The 25,728-nt window shown below is 38.4% G+C and overlaps 1 protein-coding gene across 20 annotated transcripts in view; it reads right to left on the minus strand.

Annotated features, from left to right (window-relative positions):
• LACTB (lactamase beta) overlaps positions 1 to 23,450 on the minus strand; it is a 61,846-nt gene extending 38,396 nt beyond the window's left edge. For 9 of the 20 annotated variants that reach the window (XR_007475644.1, XR_007475640.1, XR_007475643.1 and 6 more), the window contains exons 1-9: positions 22,991 to 23,442; positions 22,473 to 22,539; positions 20,566 to 20,756; positions 19,930 to 20,281; positions 18,839 to 19,004; positions 8,632 to 8,722; positions 6,283 to 6,411; positions 2,977 to 3,188; positions 844 to 950 (exon numbers count right to left, since the gene is read on the minus strand). Coding sequence is in view for 4 of the 20 variants with exons in the window: in XM_004274718.3 (XP_004274766.2) it covers positions 8,191 to 8,722; positions 18,839 to 19,004; positions 19,930 to 20,281; positions 20,566 to 20,756; positions 22,473 to 22,539; positions 22,991 to 23,353 (1,671 nt within the window). In the remaining 16 variants the exon portion in view is untranslated. Of the gene's footprint in view, positions 1 to 843; positions 951 to 2,976; positions 3,189 to 4,374; positions 6,412 to 7,932; positions 8,723 to 10,720; positions 19,005 to 19,929; positions 20,282 to 20,565; positions 20,757 to 22,472; positions 22,540 to 22,990 lie in introns of those variants that run through there. The other 11 variants (XR_007475649.1, XR_004485819.2, XR_007475648.1 and 8 more) reach the window with 10 other exon arrangements.
• Between the last annotated feature and the right edge of the window lie 2,278 nt (positions 23,451 to 25,728).

Raw genomic sequence — 25,728 nt, forward strand, 5'->3', positions numbered from 1 at the left:
TGGGGCAGAAAATTTGAGAGGAGGAATCAGGAGTAGCATGATTTACCCAGGATGTTCTGGCAGGGGGCAGTAGACGGTATTGAATTCTCTGGTCCAGACAGGTGAGCACTCCTGACTGAAAAATGTGTTAAGTGGTTCTGTTATCTCATTGTCACTTTTATGGTTTATGAAGTGGCCCTCGGGAGTTAGGGGGTAGAGTGTATCTTTCCCTCTCTAGCACCTATATGACTGCTCGTTAGATTGGGAAGATAACTGCTTCTCTTTTACCTGTTACCTTTAAGGCAGGCACTGAAGACAGTCATTTCCTATCAAGAGGTGTTCCTACATATATACACCCCCAATCCGAGAGACTGATCCTTTAACATACTGATTGGTATATCAGAGGAATGTTGCATGAGAACTGAAGAACTATGGAAAGTTTGGAGCGTATTTAATATATAGAGAAATAACTCAGAGCTTCCCAAACTTTCTTGGTTTATGGCATCTTTAGTCTCAGTAATTTTTTCATGGAGTGCCCTGGCCAAAAGAAATACCTAACAGTTAAATTTATTAAGTAGTTAGGTTCTAGCAACTGTAGTAGCCATTTGAAAAAAAAGAACACATAAATTAAAAGCAAAGTGATAATTTTTACCTCATTCTTAAATTACCTACTAATGGAATGAGTGTGCCTTTTGGGCACTGCAGTTTCTCAAAATCGGGATCATGTTGGACACTGCCATCCTTATTTTTTTTCACATTGATTTTTGCATAGTACTAGCTTTTTATCCCAGCAATGGCTGAAAACCCAGCTTCACAAAGATACATCATCAAAGGGAATGTGGTGCTATCTAATGTAACAATTACCTGGAACTAGAAGTTTGCATGGTATCCAAAAGATGTCAAGTATCAATGTTTCTCCCATGATGCTCCAAGCCACCTCAGCTTGCACAGTTTAGGAACCTTGGAAAAATCTGTGGTAAATAAGGAGCAAATTCCTGAAAATGTTCTTGGAAATAGTATTGGAAGAAAGTATTGTACTTTAAAGAACCTATCTAAGGATTAATTTAAAGAGATACTTGGCACTGGGAACTGAATGGTATATTAAGTTTTACTTCATTATTAATCTAAACATATTACTGGGTTTGAAAAATGCTCAGTAGAAAACACTCAGACTTTTCCAAACTTCAAGGTTTGCCATATACATTATTTACTGAATTTTTTTCTTTAATACTATTATTTATATTGTCTTCATTGAGCAGGTTCAGCGGCCATGGCTCACGGGCCCAGCCGCTCCGCGGCATGTGGGATCTTCCTGGACCGGGGCACGAACCCGTGTCCCCTGCATCGGCAGGCAGACTCTCAACCACTGCACCACCAGGGAAGCCCTGTAGACATGTTTTAAATTCTCTTGGGTATATACTTAGGAGTGGAATTGCTAGGTCATACAGTAACTCTGTATTTAGCTTGTTGAGGAACTGTTTTCCAAAGCAGCTGCACTATTTTACATTCCTACTAGCAATGCACAAGCATTCCAATTTCCTACATCCTTGCCAATACTTGCTATTGTCTATTTTTTTTATTACAGCCATCTTAGTGTGTGTGAAGAGTTATCTCATTAGGGTTTTATGTGTATTTCCCTGATGACTAATGATGTTGACCATATTTAAATGTGCTTATTGGCTATTTGTGTATCTTCTTTGGAGAAATGTCTATTCAGATCCTTTGCCCATCGTTAACTGGGTTGCCTTTTTATTTTTGAGTTGTAAGAGTTCTTACATATTTTAGATACAAATCCTTTATATATATGGTTTGCAAATATTTTCTCCCATTCTGTAGGTTGTCTTTTCACCTTTTGTCCTTAGAAACACAAACATTTTAAATTTTTATGAAGTCTAATTTATCTAATTAGATACGGAAAACAGTATGGAGTTTCCTTAAAAAACTAAAAATAGAGTTTCCATTTGATCCAACAATCCCACACCTGGGCATATACTGATATCTGGAGAAAACCATAATTCGAAAGGATACATGTACCCCAATATTCAGAGCAGACCTATACCAGGTTGACTGTTATTTTCTTACCTAGCAAATCCTCACATTAGAAAAAAATTAGGGAGACTAGTCCTGTCCGATTTAGTTAAAAGCCTACATTTTACATTTTTCTTAGGGAAGCAGATTTAGTTTCGCTTAGTCTACAGGAACAGAATACTGGAGCTGCCACTGCCTTCTGGACCCAGAGCTCAGGAGACGCCAGCTTCAGCCTGGGTCGATATTTTGTGTTTGTATTCTGAAGTCCATGAGTGTCTTTTTCATTTTTTCATTTCACATTTTATATATCATGCTATGTATATAAGAGGGGGGGTGTGTAAAAGCATGACTCTACTGTGCCATCTTTGTCTTTAATTTGCATATTAATAACAAAAGTTGTGTATTTTTTATTTGCAGCCAGATTTACTAACTAAAATCCCAATACATGTTTTTTTATTCATTTTATGTGACTTAACTTTTTTATTTTTGCTAAGCGCTCCATCTATAAAATTGCATGCCACTAACTGTCCTTTTATTGGGTCTGTAAATTTTTAGAGATGCTTTTTTTATGGGAAGACAAGATAATTTTAGAACAGGCTTTTGAGTCAGATATGCCTGGATTTGAAATGAGTTCTAATGGTTAATGCTTGTGTGACTTTGGGCAAAATAAGTACAATAATTTCTATTTAATCAGGTTGTTTTGAAGATAACATATATAAAGTGCTTAGCACAATGCCTGACACATAGTAAGTACTCTGTTAATAGTATTCTTTTAAATAAAAAAGGATCCTGTGTATTCAAAATCAAGCACTTTCAAGTTCTGTTTTTTTCTTCCAAATTATTTACCCACTTCATTACCACACTGGAGCATAGTTGTGTTAACTATTGCTGCAAAGGAAGTCACCCCAAAATTTAGTGGCTTAAAATAATGATGACATTCTTTTTCATGATTCTGTGGGTTGGTCTTACCTGGGCTCACTCATGCATGGAGGCTCAACTGGACTGGAAGGTCCAAGATGGCTTCAGTCACATGTCTGGTACTGGCCGTCAGTTGGGTTATCCAGTAAGGTAGTCTGGTTTCCTTACGTGGCTGTCTTGGGGGCAGTGTTCTTGGAGGGTGAAGATGCAAGTTTGATGGCCTCTTGAAGCCTAAGCGCTGGAACTTGTGCAACATCATTTCCCTGGGTCAAAGCAAGTCACAAGGCCACCTCTGGTTCAAGGGAGTGGAGAAACAGACACCACCTCTGGCTGAGAAGAGAGGCAAAATCACATTGCAAAGGAGCATGCACAATGGAATGGGAGGAATTTGTGGCTATTAAAATTTTTACCACATGTTGGGAGAACTCCAATATTTATCAAGGTTATTCATTCTCTAACCCATGAACATGTCCACAATCAATTCTTAAAGAAATGCTGTATTCATTTCCCTATTCTGGATGAGCACAGAATATAAGTGGGAAATTTACATTAGAGGAAATCCAGATGGCCAATGAACATATGAAAATAGGTCTAACTTCACTAACAATAGGTAAATGCAAGTAAAAACAACCAGATACCATTTCCCATCCATTGCATAGTCAAAAATTGAAAGTCAGTGTTGTCATATAAACAACAGAATTAGGTTCAACCATATAAAATTGTTTATATTCATGCATTTTTGAGGTAGAAAAACTGCAATTTCATATGGTCAAAGGATGTTCCTTATAGCACTGCATATAATAGTAAAAAAAAATCCATCAATAAGAAAATGGATAGTATATGATATAGTCATACAGTGTAATATTTCATAGCAGTTAAACTGAATTTATATTTACCAACTTGACCAGATCACAAAACAATGTTAAATTTAAAAGGAGAGTGTAGAAAACATCTATACTATGGTGCTATTTGTATAAATGTAAATAATACAATTTAATACTATATCAGATATGAATATATATACTTGGCTGTGAAAGTATTAAATAAGGGACTGGAAGGATACACCCCAACTCCTGACAGCAGATTCCTGCAGGGCAAAAGGAGTGGGACTTTGGGTGGTGGTTCTAGGGGTCTTCAGCTTTATGTATTATGTTTTATCTATTAGTATTTTTTAAAATATTTATTTATTTGGTTGCACCGGGTCTTAGTCGCAGCACGTGGGCTCCTTAGCTGTGGCATGCAAACTCTTAGTTGTGGCATGCATGCGGGATCTAGTTCCTGGACCAGGACACGGAGTCTTAACCACTGCACCACCAGGGAAGTCCCTAGTATTTTTTAAATGAAGAAAATTTGACTAAATGTTAACATTTTAAATTCTGGGTATTGAGATTATATGGGTATTTGCCATGTGAACCTTTCGTGCTTTCTAGTATTTTTTTTTCTTTTCACAAAATAAAGATCAATTAGCTATTCTGGTATCCTCTAAGAAACAGAACTCAGACTATTTGAACCTGAATCAATAGCAAATAACAATATAATTCTTTAAGCCTATAGTTATGAAAATGTAACTGTAAAATCCTAAAAGGTTACAAGGTGAGGTTATTATTCTATAAAAGTAATCTTTTTTCTTTATAAAATGCAACAATGAACTCTAACCCATCTATGTTTTTTCTATTAAAAATTACAAAGGCATATTTCCATAATCTCAGCTTTCAAATCTGGGGTAGAATTTTAAACTTTTGTATTCTGTGATAGGAAGGTAAAGCAAATCATTTGTTGTCAATAATCACCTTGACAAGTTGTAAATTTCAGGAAAAAAAAAAAGAACTAAAACACAAGAAATTTGTGTCAAGTTCTCTTGTGTTCTCTTCCCTAATATTAAGGATCAGCCACACCAGAATTACCACTTTGGAAGATGTAGAAATTTATCAATGCTGTTTCTAACAATATTAAGTAAGAAAATAAGTTATCATAGCAAACAGGAATTCCATCTGAGGTCTGTGAACCCCTGATGTTTGTACATTGGTTCATTTTCTGAGAAGATTGCCAGCTCTTCTCTGAGCTTCAACAAGAATTTAAAAGGTGAAAAACCAGTCTAAAGCAAGTACCCTGCTCATAATGCACATTCACTAACTTCACAGGGCTCTTCACTCTTCGCGGTTCTTCCCACACAGACAGCTCAGTCACGCTGCACTTCTCCCGGACACCCAGACAATGCTCTTCCCTCCTCTCCCAATGTAAATGTCACCTCCTTGGCAGCTCCAAGCAGTTCGCTCTGTGGTCTGTGCTAAGGTTCAAAGCTCACATTGATATCACATGATCAAACTAAAAACATGTATCTGCCAATATCAGAAGTATTTTTTAAATTGCCATTAATTTGATTTGCTTTTAGTCACAATATTTAATGTTTAAAATTTAGAATAACATTAAAGGAAGGCATTTTATATTTATCAAAGACAGCATGGATTGAAAAATTTGACAAATATGAATAGAAGACCTAAAGGTCAGGAGAAGCCAGAAAGAAATAAGGAGATGAAATGCATCTGTTGTAGGGAGCTGCTTTCGCTGTACTTTGACCCCTCAGAAATATCCATCTACTTACCTTCACAGATCAAAGTGGAGGGAAGAAACAGGCTGAGAGCTCAGAGCTATAGAAAAGCCCTCTTTTATTAGACTGTATAAAAACTTTGATTTCTTTTTGAATTTTCCTGAATTCAGTCTCCAATATTCGTCATCTATGGCTATTACACACTATTTCCCAGTACCTCAACACTACAATAAGCCATCCATGGAGCCAGTCTCCAAGATAGTTCCCAATGAACCCTATCCTCTGGTATTTAGCCTTTGTGTAGCCTTCTCCCACACTGAATCAGGGTGGGTCTGTGTGACCAGTAGAATTTGGCATAGGTGATAGTGTATGACCTCCAAGGGTAGATTATGAAAGACATTGTGGCTTTTGCCTTGTTTCTCTCTTTAATCATTCAATCTGAGGGAAGCCATAGGACAGTCAAGCAGACCTATGGAGAAGTTCATGAAGTGAGACATTGAGACCTGTTCCCAAAAGCCAGCAAGTAACAGAAGCCTCTTGCCTATAGCCACATGGGTGAACTATCTTGGAATGAGATCCTCTAGCCTCAGTCAAGCCTTCAGGTGACTGAAACTCCTGCTGACATCTTGCCTGCAGCCACAGGAGAGACCCTGAGCGAGAACTATTCAGCTAAACTGCTCCCAGAACTTATGAAACAGAGAATTTGTGAGATGGGGTAGTTTGTTATGCAGCAATAGATAATTAACGCTCATTACGCTAAATAAAAGAAGCCAGACACAGAAGGCCACATATTATATGATTCTACTTACATGAAACATCCATAATAGGCAAATCCAAAGAGACAGAGAGTAGATTGGTGGTTGCCAGGGCCCGGGAGTAGACAGGAATGCAGAGCAAATATTAATGGGTATAGGATTTCTTTTTTGGGTGAAGATGTTCTGGAATTGAATGGGTACACAATCTTGTGATTATACTAAAACCACTAAATTGTACAGTACACTTTAAAGGTTGAATTTTAAGGTATGTGAATTGTGAATTCTATGTGAAATTACCTATTTTTTTACATTACAGACTTTGATACCTGGAAGTGGAGTGCAGCTGTAACAAACACCTGAAACGTGGGGGTGAATTTGGAAGAGAACAGTAAACAGAAGTTGAAAGGACTTTGAAAAGAGTGTCAGTGAAAGCCTGAGGAACCTTGAAGAAACTGTTTAGAAGTATGGTGGCCTTTGAGGAGGCTGCAGGCATGGACTTAAAGGAGAGTAAGGAAAAATGTTACTGGAAATTGGAGGAAAGAGGATTATTGTTCTCCAGTGGCAGAAAGTTTAGCAACACTGTTGCCTGCAAGACCACAGAAAGTAGAAAATATGCCTAATGAACTGGGTGAATCTAGCTGAGATTTCCAGACACAGTGTTGACTCTTGGCTTCTTCTTGTTGCTTATGCTAAAAAGAAGGAGAGAGAGAAGCTAAAGGAAGGACTACTAAACAAAAATGAATCAATAATTGATGGTTTGGAAAGTTCCCAGACTCCCCAGATGGCAAAAGATGCTAAGATTAGGAAACAATTTCAAAGCAAAGATAAAATTTACAGTACTTCCAGGAAAAAAACAGTCTAAAGACAAAGTTGAGGGTATGACTATAAAACCCTTTATGACTGTGGAAAGAACCAAGATGGTGCCTCGAAAGCTATTTAAATAATAGGCCTTAATAGAAGCTTAACAGTGTTTTCTCCAATTGTCTCAGCAGAATTCTAAGTTAGAGAGGGGTATATTTTGAAGAGATTTGGGGGTATGGCTTTTTTTTATTAGCATGAACCTCAGTGAGATTAGCAAGAACCTCAATGGGACTCACAAAGTTTTTAAAAAATTATATTAGCAGGAAGACTGTTAACTTAGACTGAAAGGAGAGTACAAAAGAGCCCTTTGGACCCTCAAACTTGTACAAGCAGAAAGCAGGCTGAGAAAGCCACTCAGATGCAAACACATATTGCCTTTCATGAAAAAAACAGTAATTCAGAGGGCAGAACTAAGAGCTCTGAGAACACAGCCAGGAGCCAAGAATTATTCTCAAGCCTTGAGTACTAATCAAGCAGCTGCCAACCTGTGTCTGGTTGGATGTGGGGAACAAATAACATCTTCAGTTCACAGGTCTTAGGATCTGTGAGTGAATGAGCCATTTGGGAAGGATTTCCTCCAGGACCAGGGAAGTCTTTAGAAGACTACAACATCTTATCTGAAACCTCATTACAGACCCTGGTGCCAGACCCACCCAACCAATCTACTCCTAAATTCCTGAGCCTCAGAAACCATGGGATAATAAATACGTGTTCTTTTAAGATGCAACAGATAACTAATATACCATTTCTCATAATCTTGTTTCTGCTGTCATATTAAAAGAACAATATTATGAGGTTCCTGTCAAATGAGATTTTCTCTATACTATACATTTAAAAAGTACATTTTTATCAGAATGTTTTATTTCAAGAATTAACACTTTTTTCAAAAAGTAAAAATATAGTTACTTCCCTGAGTATAAAGAATTCATCTTACAATAAAAGACAATTACAAAATTAAGCAATTAGAGGTACATAATTCTCTGCATTCAATTATACTCTATTACAAATTCATTCTTTAAAATCTCATGTATTTGGGGACTTTAATGTTTCAAAAAAACAAACAAAAACAAAATCATAACGGCTCGTTTTGCACCTGTGATGTTAAGGCATGTCTGATCTGTCTTTATCAAATTCCAGAGCAATCTTTAAAGCAGTGTTGTTGAGGCCAACAGATTGCATGTTACATATGATAGAAACAACTGTTCCTCTTGGGGGAAACTTGTTATTTATAGCTTCTGCATCCAGTTCTTCAGGAAGGACCAGTAGGACACTACTGGCACCCACTGCACCTCCAGTGTGTGAGGCATAATGCCGTTGCTTCCTACAAGAACCGTATGTTTGCTTCTTTTCCACAACACCCCATGCCATTGCATATTTACCCTCTTTATCCCAAGACATCTCTGTGTTAGGCACTGGTGTCCAAATCATAAGCATTGTTTCTGGTTTGAGATATCCAGGTAAAAGATTTTCATTTGAGTTCTTAAACAGCCCGACTTGGTAACCATACAGCATTGCATTCCCAAATTTCAGAAGGTCACCTACTGTAGACAGAAATCCACCACCAGCCCATTTATAGGAGTTATCCACGTAAGGTGTGTTGACAAGACGTCTCTTTTTATTGTAAACATAAAATCTAAAATGAAATAAGAATAGTCATTAAAAATTTGATAGTCTATTATTGACTTTATACATGAAGATGAATAGGAAAATGTATACATGAGACAGATTGTATTTCACTGTAGTGAACATACTTTCTCAGAAACTAACCACTAATTTTCACTATGAAAATGAAACAGATAAGTAAGTAATTAAAGTATAGAAAGTGGGTTGTTTTTTCTATTGACAAGGCTTGCCCATGCTAAGTGTATCAAACTTCTAATACCGCTAAAAAATGTACTGATTAGTACTACACATGATATTTTCCCCGTGCACATGCAGAAACACCTAATGTTTGGTAAACATTTTCAGTCCCTGGGCTCAATGAATCATGTGCCACATGTAAATTTTATAACTGATAATGTATATATGGGAATGTTCAGAAATAAGATTAATATTTGTAAGGAGACTATTTCTCCTGGTTAAAAATACATAGAGATACTGTGTATAATGATGTGATGTGGTACTTTCTTGGTGTAGTGGAAGAAGCAGGAGTTAGCAAATCTCAGTTTGAATTCCAACTCTCACCCTTACTGGCTATGCTTATTTGATTTGATTAACAAACACTTATACCAGTGGTCCCCAACCTTTGTGGCACCAGGGACCGGTTTCACGGAAAACAATTTTTCCACGGACCAGGGTGGAGGGGGGATGGTTTCGGGATGATTTAAGCACATTACATTTATTGTGCAATTTATTTCTATTATTATTACATTGTAATATATAATAATTATATGACTCACCATAATGCTGAATCAGTGGGAGCCCTGAGCGTGTTTTCACTTGCCACTCACTGATAGGGTTTTGATATGAGTCTACAAGCACTTGATTTATTATGGTCTCTGTGCCGTCAACCCTGTCTGCTAATGATAATCTGTATTTGCAGCCACTCCCCAGCACTAGCATCACCGCCTCAGCTCCATCTCAGATCATCAGGCATTAGATTCTCATAAGGAGAGCGCAGCCTAGATCTCTCACATACGCAGTTCACAGTAGGGTTCGCGCTCCTATGAGAATCTAATGCCGCTGCTGATCTGACAGGAGGCGGAGCTCAGGCAGTAATGCGAGCGATGCGGAGCGGCTGTAAATACAGATGAAACTTCGTTCGCTTGCCTGCCGCTCACCTCCTGCTGTGCGGCCCAGTTTCTAATAGGCCACAAACCAGTAACGGTCCGTAGCCCTGGGGTTGGGGACCCCTGACTTATACAGTTCTTACTATGTTCCAGCCATTGTTCTAAGAACTATATAAGTATGAACTAATTTATTCTTGTAACAATGTTAGGAGGTAGGTAATATAATTCCTGTTTTACAGATGAGGAAACTGAGGCACAGAGAATATAAATAACTTGTCCAAAGCCACAGTTTTTAAGAGGCAGAGTTGGATTAAAATCCAGGCAGTCTGTTACCTCTCTGCTTCCATCCTAATTAGTAAAATGGGGATAAAAACATCTACTTTGCAGAGTTAGAAATAAATGTATAAAGCACTTTGCATATTTCTGATAGGTACTTAATAAATGGTAGCTGTTATTCATTCAATCATTCAACAGTTATTGATGGAACACTATGTGCCAGGCACTGTTTGGATGTTGGGATAAAGTGTAAACAAAAGAGAATAACCTCATGGGGTTTCCATTCTAATATGAGGAGACGGTACCATAAACATTAGGTACATGAAAAGAAATCACAAAATAAACAAAAAAAGGACACCTGGCTCACGAGCCTCCTTCCTTTCAAGTTTCATAATAAAATGGTGTTTTAGGGCTTCCCTGGTGGCACAGTGGTTAAGAATCCACCTGCCAATGCAGGGAACACGGGTTCGAGCCCCGGTCTGGGAAGATCCCACCTGCCGTGGGGCAACTAAGCCCGTGCGCCACAACTACTGAGCTTGCGCTCTAGAGCCCGTGAGCCACAACTACTGAGCCTGTGTGCCACAACTACTGAAGTCTGCATGCCTAGAGCCCGTGCTCTGCAATGAGAAGACACTGCAATGAGAAGCCCACGCACCGCAACGACGAGTAGCCCTTGCTCGCCACAACTAGAGAAAGCCGCGTGTAGCAATGAAGACCCAATGCAACCAAAAATAAATAATAAAATAAATAAATTTATTTTTAAAAAATGGTGTTCTTAGGTTTTCAGTTTGCTGACAGTCTCACCCGTAATGACCTTCATCTTCATCCTAACTTCGTTATTCATAAAGCACTGTCAGACCTGAATCTCACCATCACTTTAAACTGTTTTATCACTAAGGTCTCAAACTCAGACATTTCTTCCTAGGACTATGACTTCCAACCCTTCCAACTCTCCAAATGAACCTGCTTTCTGCCCTCAGTGGGACCTTCATCCATCCCCCTTGGGTCATCCCAATTTTCCCAGGTGTTTTAGTTCCCAGTGGTTTCCCCTGATTTTCTCTTCTAGGCTGAACTATATCAGCTGTGGTCTCATTAGCACTCTTTTGAACTAACACTACACCAATCCATCAATCCTAAATAAATCTAGGTACCCCTTATCTATCAAGAAAGGCTCCAGGAATTCATATAATAAAGCTGACTGGTATAAATTCATACTCTTGCTAAGGGTCTTCACTGCTGTTCTCAAATCCTTTTATTCTTTTCCTGGGTACTCCTTGGTATACTCTTCATAATAGGTATTCCCAATCTCTTCCACCCTCAGTCCTCTACCCTCTCTCAGGCCCAGTCATTTTACTGAGAAGACTGAGGCCATCCAAAGTGAGCTAGAAACTCCCATCTTTATCTTAAAATGCATTTACATCATCATCCAATCTTTAAAAATTTTCCTATTGTTTTTAAGAGGCATTTTTTTAGTTGTCACAATTATTAGAGGGCTCTTACTGACATTTAGTGGATAGGGGCCCAAGGGTCCTAATGTCCTGTGGTGTATGGGAAAGTCCCACACAGTGGTGCATTATCCTATATCCTGTGAGATCAACTATCCTACGAGATACCCATGTAAGTAAAGAATCTGTTTATAACTAGCTGAGCCTAGAACCCTCTCCATTTTATATGTAAATACGAAGTACTTTGTACTCTACAATGTATTTTTCTTGAATGTAACCACTATTGAAGATCACACTCTATTTTGCTCAAAACTTCAGCCAGAGTTAGCCACCAAGGACATGAGTTGAAGCACCAATGCAATAAACCTGTATTGGTCTGCATTTTGTTGTCACATTTAAAGTAATTTTATGTATTAAGTTGCAGTTGACTTTATTATGTCTTCTCGTGTTGTTGTGAGTAAACATTATCATATTGAGATATTATTATAAATTAAAAATATTCCTTTTATTTCTTCTTTATATTTTAGAGTATTGAGTGTAGGTTACATGATCTCTTTCAATTCAGATATTAAAGGAGGTGTTATTACATATTTGTTAAATTAAGGGGCAGTGGTTCTAAAGGCACTGATACTCATTGTTCAGTATAATCTAGCCCTTGCTTACCTATTTGACCTCATCACGTACATCATCTTGCCTTACTTTTTTCATGCCAGACTTCTTTCTGTATTTTCAATAAGGCACACTAGCTTTCCTTATTATTCGTGTTTCAACTCAACAAACATGGCCTAAAACCAATATATTTTAAATAGATCTCCCCACTAACATCCTCTCCCTCTATATCCCATCACCCTGTTCTATTTTCTTCTCATATCTGAGATTCTTAGTTTACATATTTGTCTGTCTCTTCCCATAGAATGTAAGTTTCATAAAGGCAGGAATCTTATCTACCTGGTTCATTGATGCTTCCCCTACCTAGAACAGTACTGGCCATCCACTAAGTACTTGGTAAATATGTTAAACACATGAAAGCATCATTTGTTGGCTAGTATTTAATGGAGACCCCTTGCAAGGAACTGGAGAGAAAAGAAAAACCATACACCCGTGGCTGCTCTCAAAGGGCTAACTGTCCAATAATCTTGTGGGACAGTCCTTAAATTTCAGAGCACTGTATGAATCACCTGGAGATTTTGTTACAATGCAGATTCTGCTTCAGTACATCTGGGGAGGGCCCCAAATTCTGCAGTTCTAACAAGCTTCCACGTGATTCCAATATCACTTTGAGTAACAGGTTGTGGGATGACTAGCAAGATGGATGTGAGGAATCCTGAGCACTAGTGAGAGCTAGCCTGTTGAAATGGTTCCTCACTTTGCTGGGGAGCAAAATAGTTCAGTTTGACTGAAGCAGAGAGCTTTAAAAGGTGATGCCGGAGGAGCAGATATGGGACAGGGCACAGCTCACAAAGGACTTTCTGCGCCATGCTAGGAATTTTGACTCCTTCACCTTAGTTCACAAAATGCTCTAGTTTTCTATATCCTAAGGGAAAAAAAAACCTTTTCTTTTTTGTTTTACCCCTGTTACAGCTTCCAGCTACCAGTCCTTTCACTCTCATTTATTGCCAAACTACATGAGACAGTCCGCACCTGCCGTTTCCATGCACTCACCCTCTCCATTCATTCAATTCCGTAAAATCTGGCTTCTGTTCCCCCATCTCTACTAATCAGCTCTCTTGCGGGGTATCAAGATCTTCTAATTCCCTTTTTATGGTCCTCATCCTAACTCCCCCTGTAGCACTGTGACCCAGCACTTCGCTGACACTCCCCGCAGGCCACTTTGCTCTGTGTTTTCTCTTCTCACTCTCAATCCTATGATTCCCCGTATCCCTCCAATCACCAGTGGTTCCAGTGTCCGAGGTCTTCTCTTCTACAGAGATAACTACAAAACTGCAGCTGTACCACAAACTCTGTTCCAAATTTACCATCGGATTTTCTACTAGCATTAATAATTCTCAGATTTCTTTTTTTCTCAATGTTGTTTATCAGAATCAGCATCGGGCCTCATCCCTCCCTTCAAAATTCGTAACTTTGAAGGGACAGTGGGCATATATAATTTGAAAAAGGACTTCTCTTTCTTCTGTCAAGATTCTTATATGTCCCCCAAAAGTCCAAGTCATAATATTGGGTGAAGCAGGAGTGACCACAGGTATGTGCTCTGAAGGTTAAAAGAGAAAAAAGTCTACAGAGGATCTTAATATGCTCTCCTGAGAACCAATGATTTGATACGTGGTCTCCTCAGTTCTCAAAATGAACATGTCCAAAACTACTCTCTTCTGAACCTTCGTATATTTCTCCTCTCCATTAAAACCTTTCTTGCCTCTCTTGCCCTCAAATCTCTCATAACCAATAATGATAAATCCTCATTCAACCTCAGCTTTCTGTCTGACCATTCTCCCTCCTTCCATTCCTATGGCCACTCCTGTATTTTAGGTTCCCATTACTTTCTGCCCCAACTCTGATTACACTTTTATTTTCCGCCAATCAAATCTCAAAGAAGTCACATAACAGAATAACAAAAATGTTTTCTCACTGAGAAATATATTTATTAAAGTGAACTCCAAGTTTTTAAAGTAGGAGAGAACTACCAATCTATTTTGGTTAATAATCAGCTTTGTGCAACTTTTAATAAAGCATTTCAAAGCACCTACATCAAGGTTGGAAATTAGGATGACTCAGTCACTCCTCTTTTAAAATATAAATTTATGGAGAATTTTAGACTTTAATCTAGAATTCTAAACTTTAAAAAGGTAAATTCAGCCTTTAATCTTTTGATTCCTCTTCACAGAGGACAAATTAATGACTTTTCATGAAAATAAATCTGTTCAGCTGAATGATAACTTTATTATTTCAAATTCTTAAGGAATTTCTGCACTAAAAAGAATGGAATTATAGACACAAGTTCTTAAGTTACTGGGACATCTTTGTAACTGAATAATTGATAGAATGATGCCAGATGACAAACAGCCTCTCCCCACTTATTTAAGAATCCCTAGTTTCTACACAAGATTATATTATCACAGAAATATACATCTACAAACTCATAAATTCAAAATAAATTTTTAAAAGCTTCTTAAATGCCTTTACAAACAATTATGCATCACTTTGTATTTTATTGCTATGAGAAGTTTAAAGAACCACAGAATTTAAAATACATATTATAAACATCCAATCCCACTCTAACATTTAGCATTAACATGGACTGAACCTACTACTAGAGTCCATCAGCTAAAGCATAGAAAACAGCTTCATAAGGAAAAATGCTTAATTTTAGAAGATACTCTAGAAAATAAAGATAATAAATAATAATTAAGATAATAAGAAAAGGTAAGACCATATCTATATTGTCAAAATACAGCAAACCCTTCAGAAAACATTCATTTTATTTGATTTTGGTCCTATCCAACTATGAAAGAGATTTGTGTTGCAAGTATTGTGCCAAACACAGAGAAAATATGAACAGAGTCTAATAATAAGCTAATGCATTGACTAAGGATTCCCCCATCAACAAACTGAGTGTCTTTCAGTGGCAAGAACATTCACTCCATTCCCCTATGGTGTTTGCTTAAAGAGTTATTTAGTTTACTTGCCTATACAGACTATACTTGAAATACAGAATCAATATCTATTTACATATACAGAATCAATGTTCCCAGTCTTCCATTTAAGAAACCCCAGTTTTATTCAGGACAACAGTGCACCCAGCTAAAAACTAATTTCTCTGCATTCCTTACAGCTGAATGTGCCCTGTTGCTAAAATTCTGGCCGAAGAAATGTAAGTAGTATTTTGGAGTGGGATTCTGGGGGAATACCTTAAACAGGTGACAGGCACTGGGAGGCACTATTTTAAACACACACACATACATACAGAGAAATGATAAAGATGATAAATATTTACTCTTGGGATATAGTAACTCTAAGAAGTCTAGGTCAAGATAATGTAAACATATTTAATTTATGATTATACCAAGGGGTCAGTAGACTAGATAACAAAGCTGCAGACTTTTGCTGGAAATTTTATTTCTTGTACAACGGTACCATAAAACAAATGAACGGAAACATATGCATTTACTAAATTTTACTTTAAGGTTTTTTTTTTTTAAACACACATCTTTGAGAAGATTTCTTTTACTCCCTGAACTTCTCCCCAAAGCTGGTGAAATAATTAATAAGCTCTTTTGAAATAATTACTACAAAAATAAAAAAAGAATCAGAGTTGAACTTTAGAGGCCCAAACAGATACTGTATCAAGTAAAATAAAAACAAAGCAAATGGACAGAACATTTTCCTTGCTAACATATTTCCTTCTTCTTTTAGTGTCCTATTTTATTTCTGCAGCCTATTTAATCTACCTGAAATGAATCACTTACCCCTTTAGCACCACTGGGCACAACTAAAACCTAAAGAAAAAACCCAGAGTTGACAGCAACCTTTAACAATAGAAACAGAAACCCACTGCCTTTTTCAAAGAATGGGAGATAAAATGAAATTAACTCAATCATATGCCATATTTTGATTTCTGTGCATCATAAATTAATCACTCATTAAGAAAACAGTAAATGATAGCTGCCTTGCAGTCTGCACATTCATGGAGCCTTAATTTTCAGCTGAGAAAAGAGGCTCAATGATTCTCCCTTATATGTAAGTGTAGGCATCTGTTATCAAATGCCTAGATTTGAATCAAAATAAGGTCATGCGTCTATGCCATCTTTATTAGAGAATCTTTTCTAGATTCAACTGACAACTTCAGGTATTTGTCATTTTTTCTTATGCTTTCCAGTAGAATATAATGTTGGACCTAAAAATAATAAACACTGTCTGAAGTGGTTGAAAACTACAGGCCGTTTCCATCATTACAAAGTCTACAAATAACAAATGCTGGAGAGGGTGTGGAGAATAGGGAACCCTCCTACACTGTTGCTTGGGAATGTAAGTTGGTGCAGCGACTATGGAAAACAGTATGGAGGTTCCTCAAAAAACTAAAAATAAGAGTTAGCATATGACCCAGCAATCCCACTCCTGGGCATATACCTGGATAAAACTGTAATTCAAAAAGATACAAGCACCCCTATGTTCATAGCAGCACTATTCACAATAGCCAAGATACGGAAACAATCTAAATGTCCATCAACAGATGAATAAAGAAGATGTGGTACATATATACAATGAAATACTACTCAGCCATAAAAAAAGAATGAAATAATGCCATTTGCAGCAACATGGATGCAACTAGAGATTATCATACTAAGTTAAGTCAGAAAGAGAAAAATACCATATGATATCACTTATATGTGGAATCTAAAATATGGCACAAATGAACCTATCTACAAAACAGAAACAGACTCACAGACATAGAGAACAGACTTGTGGTTGCCAAGGGTGGTGAGGAAGGGAGAAGGATGGACTGGGAGTTTGGGGTTAGTTGATGCAAACTATTACATTTAGAATGGATAAACAACAAGGTCCTACTGTATAGCACAGGGGACTGTATCCATAATCTCCTGGGATAAAACATAATGGAAAAGAATATAAAAAAGGAATGTATATATGTGTATAACTGAGTCTCTTTGCTATACAGCAGAAATTAGCACAACACTGTAAATCAACTACACTTCAATTAAAAAAAAAATAGAGAATAAAAAAGAAAAAAACTACAGGGACTTCCCTGGTGGAGCAGTGGTTAAGACTCCAATGCTGCCAATGCAGGGGGCTTGGGTTCGATCCCTGGTCAGGGAACTAGATCCCACATGCACGATGCAACTAAGAGTTCGCATTCCACACTAAGGAGCCTGTGAGCCACAAGTAAGGAGCCCGTAAGCTGCAACTAAGGAGCCTGCCTGCCACAACTAAGACCCAGCTCAACCAAATAAATAAATATTTTTAAAAAACCACCCAAAATAAAAAAACTACAGGCCATTTAAAAATTAAAATTCATTGCTTGCTGCTAACCTAATTTCTTTTAGGTTCAAAAAAACTTCTTTCAGGCTGATTTGCAATGCATATTTGATCCTTTTGAATAAGCTGGTAATTTAAAAATGGTAACTTAACGAAATACAACAGAAAATTGAACAAAACTAGTATGGGGATAGGAGGATGAAGCTACAAAATCTACCATTTCATCTAGTCAAGTACCATTTAGCCATTTGTAAAGCATGTTCCCTAATGGAACCGTAAAAAGTAAAAGTAACAGCTGATTTAAACACAGTTACTTAAATGTGCTGTTACCTTTCTAACAAACCAAATAATAATAAGAGTAAAATGAAAAAGAAAACACCATAACAGTAAAACTCATGTTAGTCTTTAGTCCCCAAATTCTCTTCCAATGCCTCTTTTACAAATTACTTGTAAAAATTATGATAAAATTTTAGTTTGATATATTTCAATAAAATGATTTTCAAACTTTTACAGTGGAGAAACCTGGTATATACCACCTCAACAAAGTGATTAAAATTACCATCACCAGTAATGGAACAAATTGAACTCATGTGACTTCTGAGAGACTTGACGACTAAATGCAATGTGTGTGCTTATATTAGACTCTGCACCAGAAAAACAAGTTTTTTTTCCTTTTGTTATAAAGGACATTATTGGGACAACTGGCAAAATTTGAATAATGTCTGTAGACTTGATATGAACCTTGTGTTGATATTAATTTCCTGGATGTTCTTATCTTTAGAAAATACACACTCAAGTATTTATGGTTACCATTTAAGTATACGGGGCACCATGTCTGCAACTCATTTCCAAACGGCTGAGAAAAAAATAACATAGAGACTGACAGATAAAGCAATGTGGTAAAATGATTAACATGTGGGGAATCTGGTTGAAGCGTATATGAAAATTCTTTGTACTACTTTGTGTAACTTTTCTACAAGTATGAGACAATTTCAAAATTAAAAAAAAAAATTAAAAAAAGGTAAATAAAGCATGAACGAAAACATAAAAAAAGGGATGATGGAAGAGCAAATTACAGATGCCCGTGATGGGTGCAATTTTAGTTTAATTATTCATGTGCTTAAATTATTATTGCTATCTTTCACCTAAGGATCTTGGGGTACTTCAAATATATGTGTATTTGAAAAATAAAATATATTTTATTTTCCTTACATTATAGGTGGAAAAACAGACATGTAGAAAAGCTCCCAAAATGTGGCAAGTTGATTCTGGAATGGAGACAAGCAAAATGTGACTTTAAATTGATAACAGTGTAAAGATGAACACCAGACACACCAGAAGGTATTCATTTACCTTGCTCTATTGTAAATCACTGGCTCATTTTCTTCCTGCACAGTTGTCAGCATATCCAAGTCATGGAATATTTTCTGCATATAGTCCAAATATTTATATCCTGAAGCTCTTTCTACTATGGCTGCCAATAGGGTATAGCCAAAAGTTGAATACAAAAACTGACTACCTTGAGACATCATTTTAAGGGGGAAAAAAAAGAAAATGCTTCATTATTATTTAAAAACATGTAAAATATTTTCCCACTGAAAATTGGCATATCTTTAAAACTGGAATATTTTACTTTAGCATTTAGGTAAAGATCATGGATGATAAATTAACAAATTTAGTCAACTTTGCAATGGCCCTGCTTATTCCATGTCTCTAACACAAGAATAAAATGATGATCCATATACTTATCAGTTTTTTTGTTTTTTTTTTGTCTTTTTTGGCTGCGCCAAGTGGCCTGTGGGATCTTAGTTCCCCAACCAGGGACGAACCCCGTGCCCCCTGCCATGGAAGCACGGGAGCCCTAACCACTGGACCACCAGGGAATTCCCACAAACAAGTTTTAAAATGAAAATGGAATACAAGTACATAAGCCTGCAATAAATTTAAAGATAAAGTGGTTTCAGTAGGCATCATATCAAAAAATATACAGAAAAAGTTATTTTTATAGATCAGCTTTTTGGGAAATAAAATTTAGTTGATGCATATTAATTTAAGAAATGAAAGCACAAAAGAAGTTGAACAATTTAAATACTAAGTTAAATACTAATGAAATACTAAAATATTAGCAACACTTTATCATGCCAACTTCGGTTTCGATTTTATTTGGAGAATTTTTCCAATATTTAATTTTTTCCATGAATATCTTGATACTGAGAATCCTCTAAATGTCTAGGTAGCCTCCGATGAAGCTAAATCAAACAACTAGCTGCCTGGATGCTAGGCTCTGTTAAGAACTACAGGCAAAAAAGCAAACATCTGACAACAAAACCCATGCCATAATCATCAACCACACTGAATGCACTCAGGATGGTATCATTTTGCATTTTCTGAAAATTAACTCTTCAGTAATGATGACTTTGTAAAAAGAAGAAATTAACACTCACCAGGTTTAAAGAACAAAGGGTCATTTTTAAATAATCTTAGGGATTCAATTGAATTTTCAAATTTTTCTTTCAAATATAATTCGCCTTGTTCAAAATCATTCTTTTTCTTGCAAGGTTTTGAATTTCGGCCTTTGGCTTCATTATCTTGCTCTATCTTAGCTTTAGCAAAGTCATTCTTTTCATTACTTTTGTCTCCTTTTACTTTTAACTCTTTTTCTTGGTCAGATTCCATCGTCCCTTTCATCATCTTCAAGGCTTTATAAGCTTTCTCTTCTTTCACCTTTTTCATGTCCTTTTCATAATGACGAATTCCACTTAAGTGGGAAATCAATAATCTTGTTGTGACAGAAACCTAATTGTAAAAACATGAAAATTCAACTACAATATTAAACTGCATAATAAAAAGTTAGTAGCCCTGGAATAATGTTTCAGCAATATTTTCCATTTTAAACTGCTACTAGAATAATGTGTCATGTACACACCTTTAGCCTCAAATTTCAGAAAAATACCCACTCGGTTATTATCTGGATAAAACAAAACTTTAATCCATTAACATTAAAAACAAACCAAAGAATCCTATGAAAGCTTTTAAACCACTTAAATGTCAGTAGAAAAATGAACTGTGAGATTTATTACCTTTTCACCTTCATATTCTTTTTCTGGGAATTCAGGAACATAATGTTGTACTGGAATATCAAGATCCAGTTTCCCTGCTTCCCACAATTTGGCAATAGCAACCATGGTGAGGCTTTTGCTGATACTAGCAATTCTCATAACTGTCTCTGGCTTGCATGGTACACGGTTCTCAACATCAGCATAACCTAAACCTTTGGGAAAAAAAGCAAAAAGTCACTATTAATAGGCTTCATGGTCAAAGGAGCCTTCAAAAACTGTAATAATACTACCTTAAAACATTCTATGTGTTTATCTAAAGGAAAAGATATTTCACTTGTACAAGTTAATTAAAACTCAACATATAAGGGATGAGTCTTAGCAATACTGACAACAGTAAGCCTAACAATTTATCCTTATAACTAAACTGAAATTGTACACGGTACACAACAGTAATTTTCTGATTCAGTTACTAATGTTTCTTAGCTTATCTAAACAATTTGATTATTCCATATTTTAAATAAGTTACTCTACATTCTTTAAAGAAAATATCATTGTTCTTCAGATTACATTTATTCTTGATTTTTGAGTGACTTTCTACTGAATTCCTTAAAATAACCAATAAAAACAAATGTGAAAAGATGCCCTGCAAACCCAATCTAGTTAATCATTAATTTAATTCAGCTGCAAGTCAGAAGAAAAACAGTGTACCACTAATTTAAAGCTCTTTCTAGAAAATATTTTAAGTTTGGTTTCATCTTCTACAGGATAAAGATGTGGAAATCTGAGACATACAAAGAACTGAGATCTGAAAAGAACGAAAAGGCATACAATAATTATTTTCACCTGTAAATGTAAATTATGCTGAAAATATCTGCATAAAAACAAAGCCCTCACCTATAGAGCTGACTTTTATATAATTCTGGATTACAATATCCGTCATAAATGTTGATCGGGGTACACTTAAACTTGAAGGAAGAATCATTTCTCTTTAAATTCAAAACCTTACCGCTCCTATCAACTTCTAAAAGGTACTACTTCCTCTAAACGATGTCTGAAACAACATTTCCTAAAAATTGAGTTCCTAAAAACCTGCTGTGATGAGTTGGACCAATTTGTGTGCAATGAAAAAATAAATCAAATTATAAAATGCTTTGATAAAAGTATGATAGGGCTTCCCTGGTGGCGCAGTGGTTCAGAGTCCGCCTGCCGATGCAGGGGACACGGGTTCGTGCCCCGGTCTGGGAAGATCCCATATGCCGCGGAGCGGCTGGGCCTGTGAGCCATGGCCGCTGAGCCTGCACGTCCAGAGCCTGTGCTCCGCAAAGGAAGAAGCCACAACAGTGAGAGGCCCGCATACCGGGGGAAAAAAAAAAAAAGTATGATAAAATGCTTAGAAGTCTCTCTTCCAAAGCTGCTTGCTTTTTGTTTGAAAAAAAAGCTGACACCTCTGCATAGTAAAAAAAAAAAAAAAAAAAAAAACAACAAAAAAAACTAATAAAGTAGATTGTAAGCTCATTAAGGACAAGGAGTCATGTATATCCCTTGTTCTTAGTACAGTGCATTTTACAGAATGGGGGACTCAGTAAATTGTTGACTGAACTAAAAAAGAAAAACATTAAATTCTGACGTTTTATCTAGTCATAAGGGTTATCTACAAATGTGCAGTTAACAGACCGTTCTATACACCACTTTGAGAACAATACAACAAACCATCTTTAAGACTTCAGTTTACTCATCAGAGTAACACTTTAAACCCTGCTGTTTATATAAAGTCCAATTCTTTAGTTTGTTAGTTTTCTCTACAGTATGTATAGTTTTATGAAAACTGAACAGCACTTCATGGGATTCACGCCAAACAGTAACACATCAAGATTTCATTCACCGACTGGCACAAAACAAGCCAATAAATCAAACTATTCTGAGCCCACCTTCTGACCAGACTTCTTTTCCATCTACAGACACTCCAACCACAATGCCCGGTGCGCCCACCTCATCCTAAGAGCCAAGGGGAGAGAACGGTTCAAAGCAGGCCGAAATCCCTCGCACATCCGCCAGCGCCTTCCTCTGGTGGGGCTTCCCTCGGCCCGGGCCCCGCCCACCTCGGTTCGGGGCCCCGCCCACCTCGGTTCGGGGCCCCGCCCACCTCGGCTCGGCCGGCCGGGAGTTAACCGTGAGGGGAGTGCCCGCTGGGAGCACTAAGGGGAAGGGGCGGTCCCCGAGGCGGGCCGTGACCTCCGCCCCGACTTGGGCAACCCCCCGAGAGCATCTGACCGTGGCCGGGAGGTCGGGACACGGGGAGTCTTTCTGGGAAGCCGACCGAGGGCATCCAGCCGCCCGGGGTGGCGTCCGCCCGCCCCGAGAGATGACCACCAAACGGCCTCACGCCGGGGTGACGCCGGGGGTGGGGCGCCGGGTTCCCGGCCGCCTACGCCCCCCGTCGCCGCACCTTGATTCTGTGCAGGAGGTCGCGGCTGCGGTCGATGGCTCTGGCAAAGCGCCTGGAGTGCGGCGGCGTCGGGGTCTGCGGAGACCACTGGGCGAGGGGCTGCTCCTGCAGCGGCAGCGGCTCGGCCTGAGGCGGCGTCTCAGGGTCTGGGGCCGCGGTGGGCGGCGTGGGGGACGCACCCCTCAGCCCGCCGGCCAGCTTCACCCCAAGCGCCAGCCCGAGACCCAGCCCGAGGCCTCCGACCCAGCCAGGGCCGAGCGGCGGCAGCCCGGCGCGCTGGTGAGCTGCACGCCGCCCGTAGCCCCAGGCGCAGCTCCCGTGGGTCACGGCCCGGTTTGTCACGGCTGACAGGAGCCGGTACATGGCGTCTCTGGCGAGCCTGCAGCTTCAGAGCTCGCGCAGGCCTGGCGGGCGGCAGAGGCGCGAGGAAGGGAGGGGAGGGGAGGGGGCGGTGACCGCGTTCAGGCCCTAGCAGTCGAGGCCCGATGGCCGGAGCGCCGATCGCATCGAGTCCTTCCTCTTTTCCTTTTTTCCTTTGCCTCGTCTCTTGATATTTCTTCATCTTTCTCCCCCCCACACACTTTTCCTTCTCTGCCTCCCCTTAGATCAAGTGTCACCTCCTCAGAGAAGCCTTCCTAGTCCCCGTCCCCATGGGAGCTCTCGCCACACCTAGACCCCCAGTGCGCACGCCTCCTTAATAACACTTAACACTTATGTTTCACTGAACTAATCTGATTTCTTACCAGACTGTGACCCTTTGCAGAACCTTGACTTTTACTTTTGGATCTTCATCTCCTGCAACAGCGCTTGGCACACAGCAGCCGCTCAGCAGGCGTCTCCTTTCCCCCCAGGACCCTCTTTTCTCTCTCTTAACTGTCTCCATTCTTTGTCTCTTTTGGGCTCCTTCCATTTCTCTGAGGCCCTTTAAAATCCCTTACTTCTCAAAGTCTAGCTCCATACCACATCAAACATATTATATCTACGCCTCATATTTTTAAAAAACTTGGTGGTTATTGTAAAACAAGAAAGTTGTAAATAAAATGTGCAGACTTCCCTGGTGGCGCAGTGGTTAAGCATCCGCCTGCCAACGCAGGGGACACGGGTTAAACGTCTCCAGCTGCTCTAACTATTCTTCATTTCTCAAGGTTTCCAAGCCTCAAACTGGCTCTAAGAACTAGACACAGTACTCGAGAATCTACCAGTAAAGTGAGACCATCAGTTCCCATCCTCTGGACAGTTACCATTTTTTACCAGTTGTATCATGGCATTTGTTCATAATGAATGTAAAAGACATAGCCAGTGGTGGTTACAATAAATTCTCACTTTATCATTCTTTTAAAAACTATAAATAAAATGTGCAGACTGCCCTGGTGGCGCAGTGGTTAAGCATCCGCCTGCCAACGCAGGGGACACGGGTTCGAGCCCTGGTCCGGTAAGATCCCACGTGCCGCGGAGCAACTGGGCCCGTGCGCCACAACTACTGAGCCTGCGCTCTAGAGCCTGCAAGCCACAGCTACTGAGCCCACGTGCTACAACTACAGAGCCTGAGCACCTAGAGCCCGTGCTCCACAACAAAGAGAAGCCACCCGGTGAGAAGCCTGCGCACCGCAAGGAAGAGCAGCCCCACTCGCGGCAACTAGAGAAAGCCCTAGCGCAGCAACGAACATGCAACGCAGTTAAAAAAAAAAAAAAAAGAAAAAAAGAATTAAAAATAAAATTTGCACTTAAAACTTTTAATCCAAAAGTAAATCATATAATTTAGTTAGCTATGATTTCTGACAGCTGTAGATGATCAGAGCTTCTTGTGAAATAAGAAACCTAACCTCAAACTATCAATACTACAAAATGTAAAATGTGTATAATCCTAATTGAACCGTTAATTATGTTAATTTTGAAGATAAACATCCATTCCAATTTTTACAATTTTCTCTTTATACTTTGGGATATATAATTATTTTTTATATATTACAATTATACTACTTTAAATGTTTTATTATTTTTAAAATTAAAATATTTAATATTTTAAATATTAAATAAAATTATTTAAATAAATAATAAATATATATTTCCCAAAGATTTTTGAAAGCCTGTAAGCCTTAATACTGGGACAATATACCCAATGTATAAAATGAGTCTGTCTTTCCTTACAGGTGGAATTTGTAGAGAGAGAATTTTCAGGCTTGAATTGACAAGCTATTGTCAAGAGAAAAAGGTATAAACATCTTGAGCTACTGTTTAAGGAAAACGCAATAACAGTAACCACATCTAGTCAGAAGATACTGGGGCTAAATAATTATAAAGTGGTGGGCTGTTCACAAAGCCTACAACCCTGAAGAGATCAGTGTATCTTAGGACCCAGAGGGTTTGGCAGTGAAACTCACTGAGGTTCCTGGAGCACCACCTGCTGTTAGAGTGGACAGGTGCACCCTGTCAAGATGGTATTGGCGGTTCCCATCATAGGGGTCCCCACTATTCCAAGCACATGTCAGTGAGAGAAAAAAATATAAAGAGAAGAATGTAAAAGACATAGCCAGTGGTGGTTACAATAAATTCTCACTTTATCATTCTTTTAAAAACTATACATGTATGTTTTATGTACTCTTCTGTACCTCTCCTTGGATCAGAAGTGGAACAGAAGCAGAGAGCCATATAGCAAAAGCCAAAGTCCTGATGGACTTCTTCCAGTTTAGAAGCAGGTAGAGACCACCCAAAGTACGGCTTCTGTGAAGGTAGTGAAG

This window comes from Orcinus orca, chromosome 2 (assembly GCF_937001465.1).
Source record: "Orcinus orca chromosome 2, mOrcOrc1.1, whole genome shotgun sequence".
NCBI classification, from domain to species: domain Eukaryota; kingdom Metazoa; phylum Chordata; class Mammalia; order Artiodactyla; family Delphinidae; genus Orcinus; species Orcinus orca.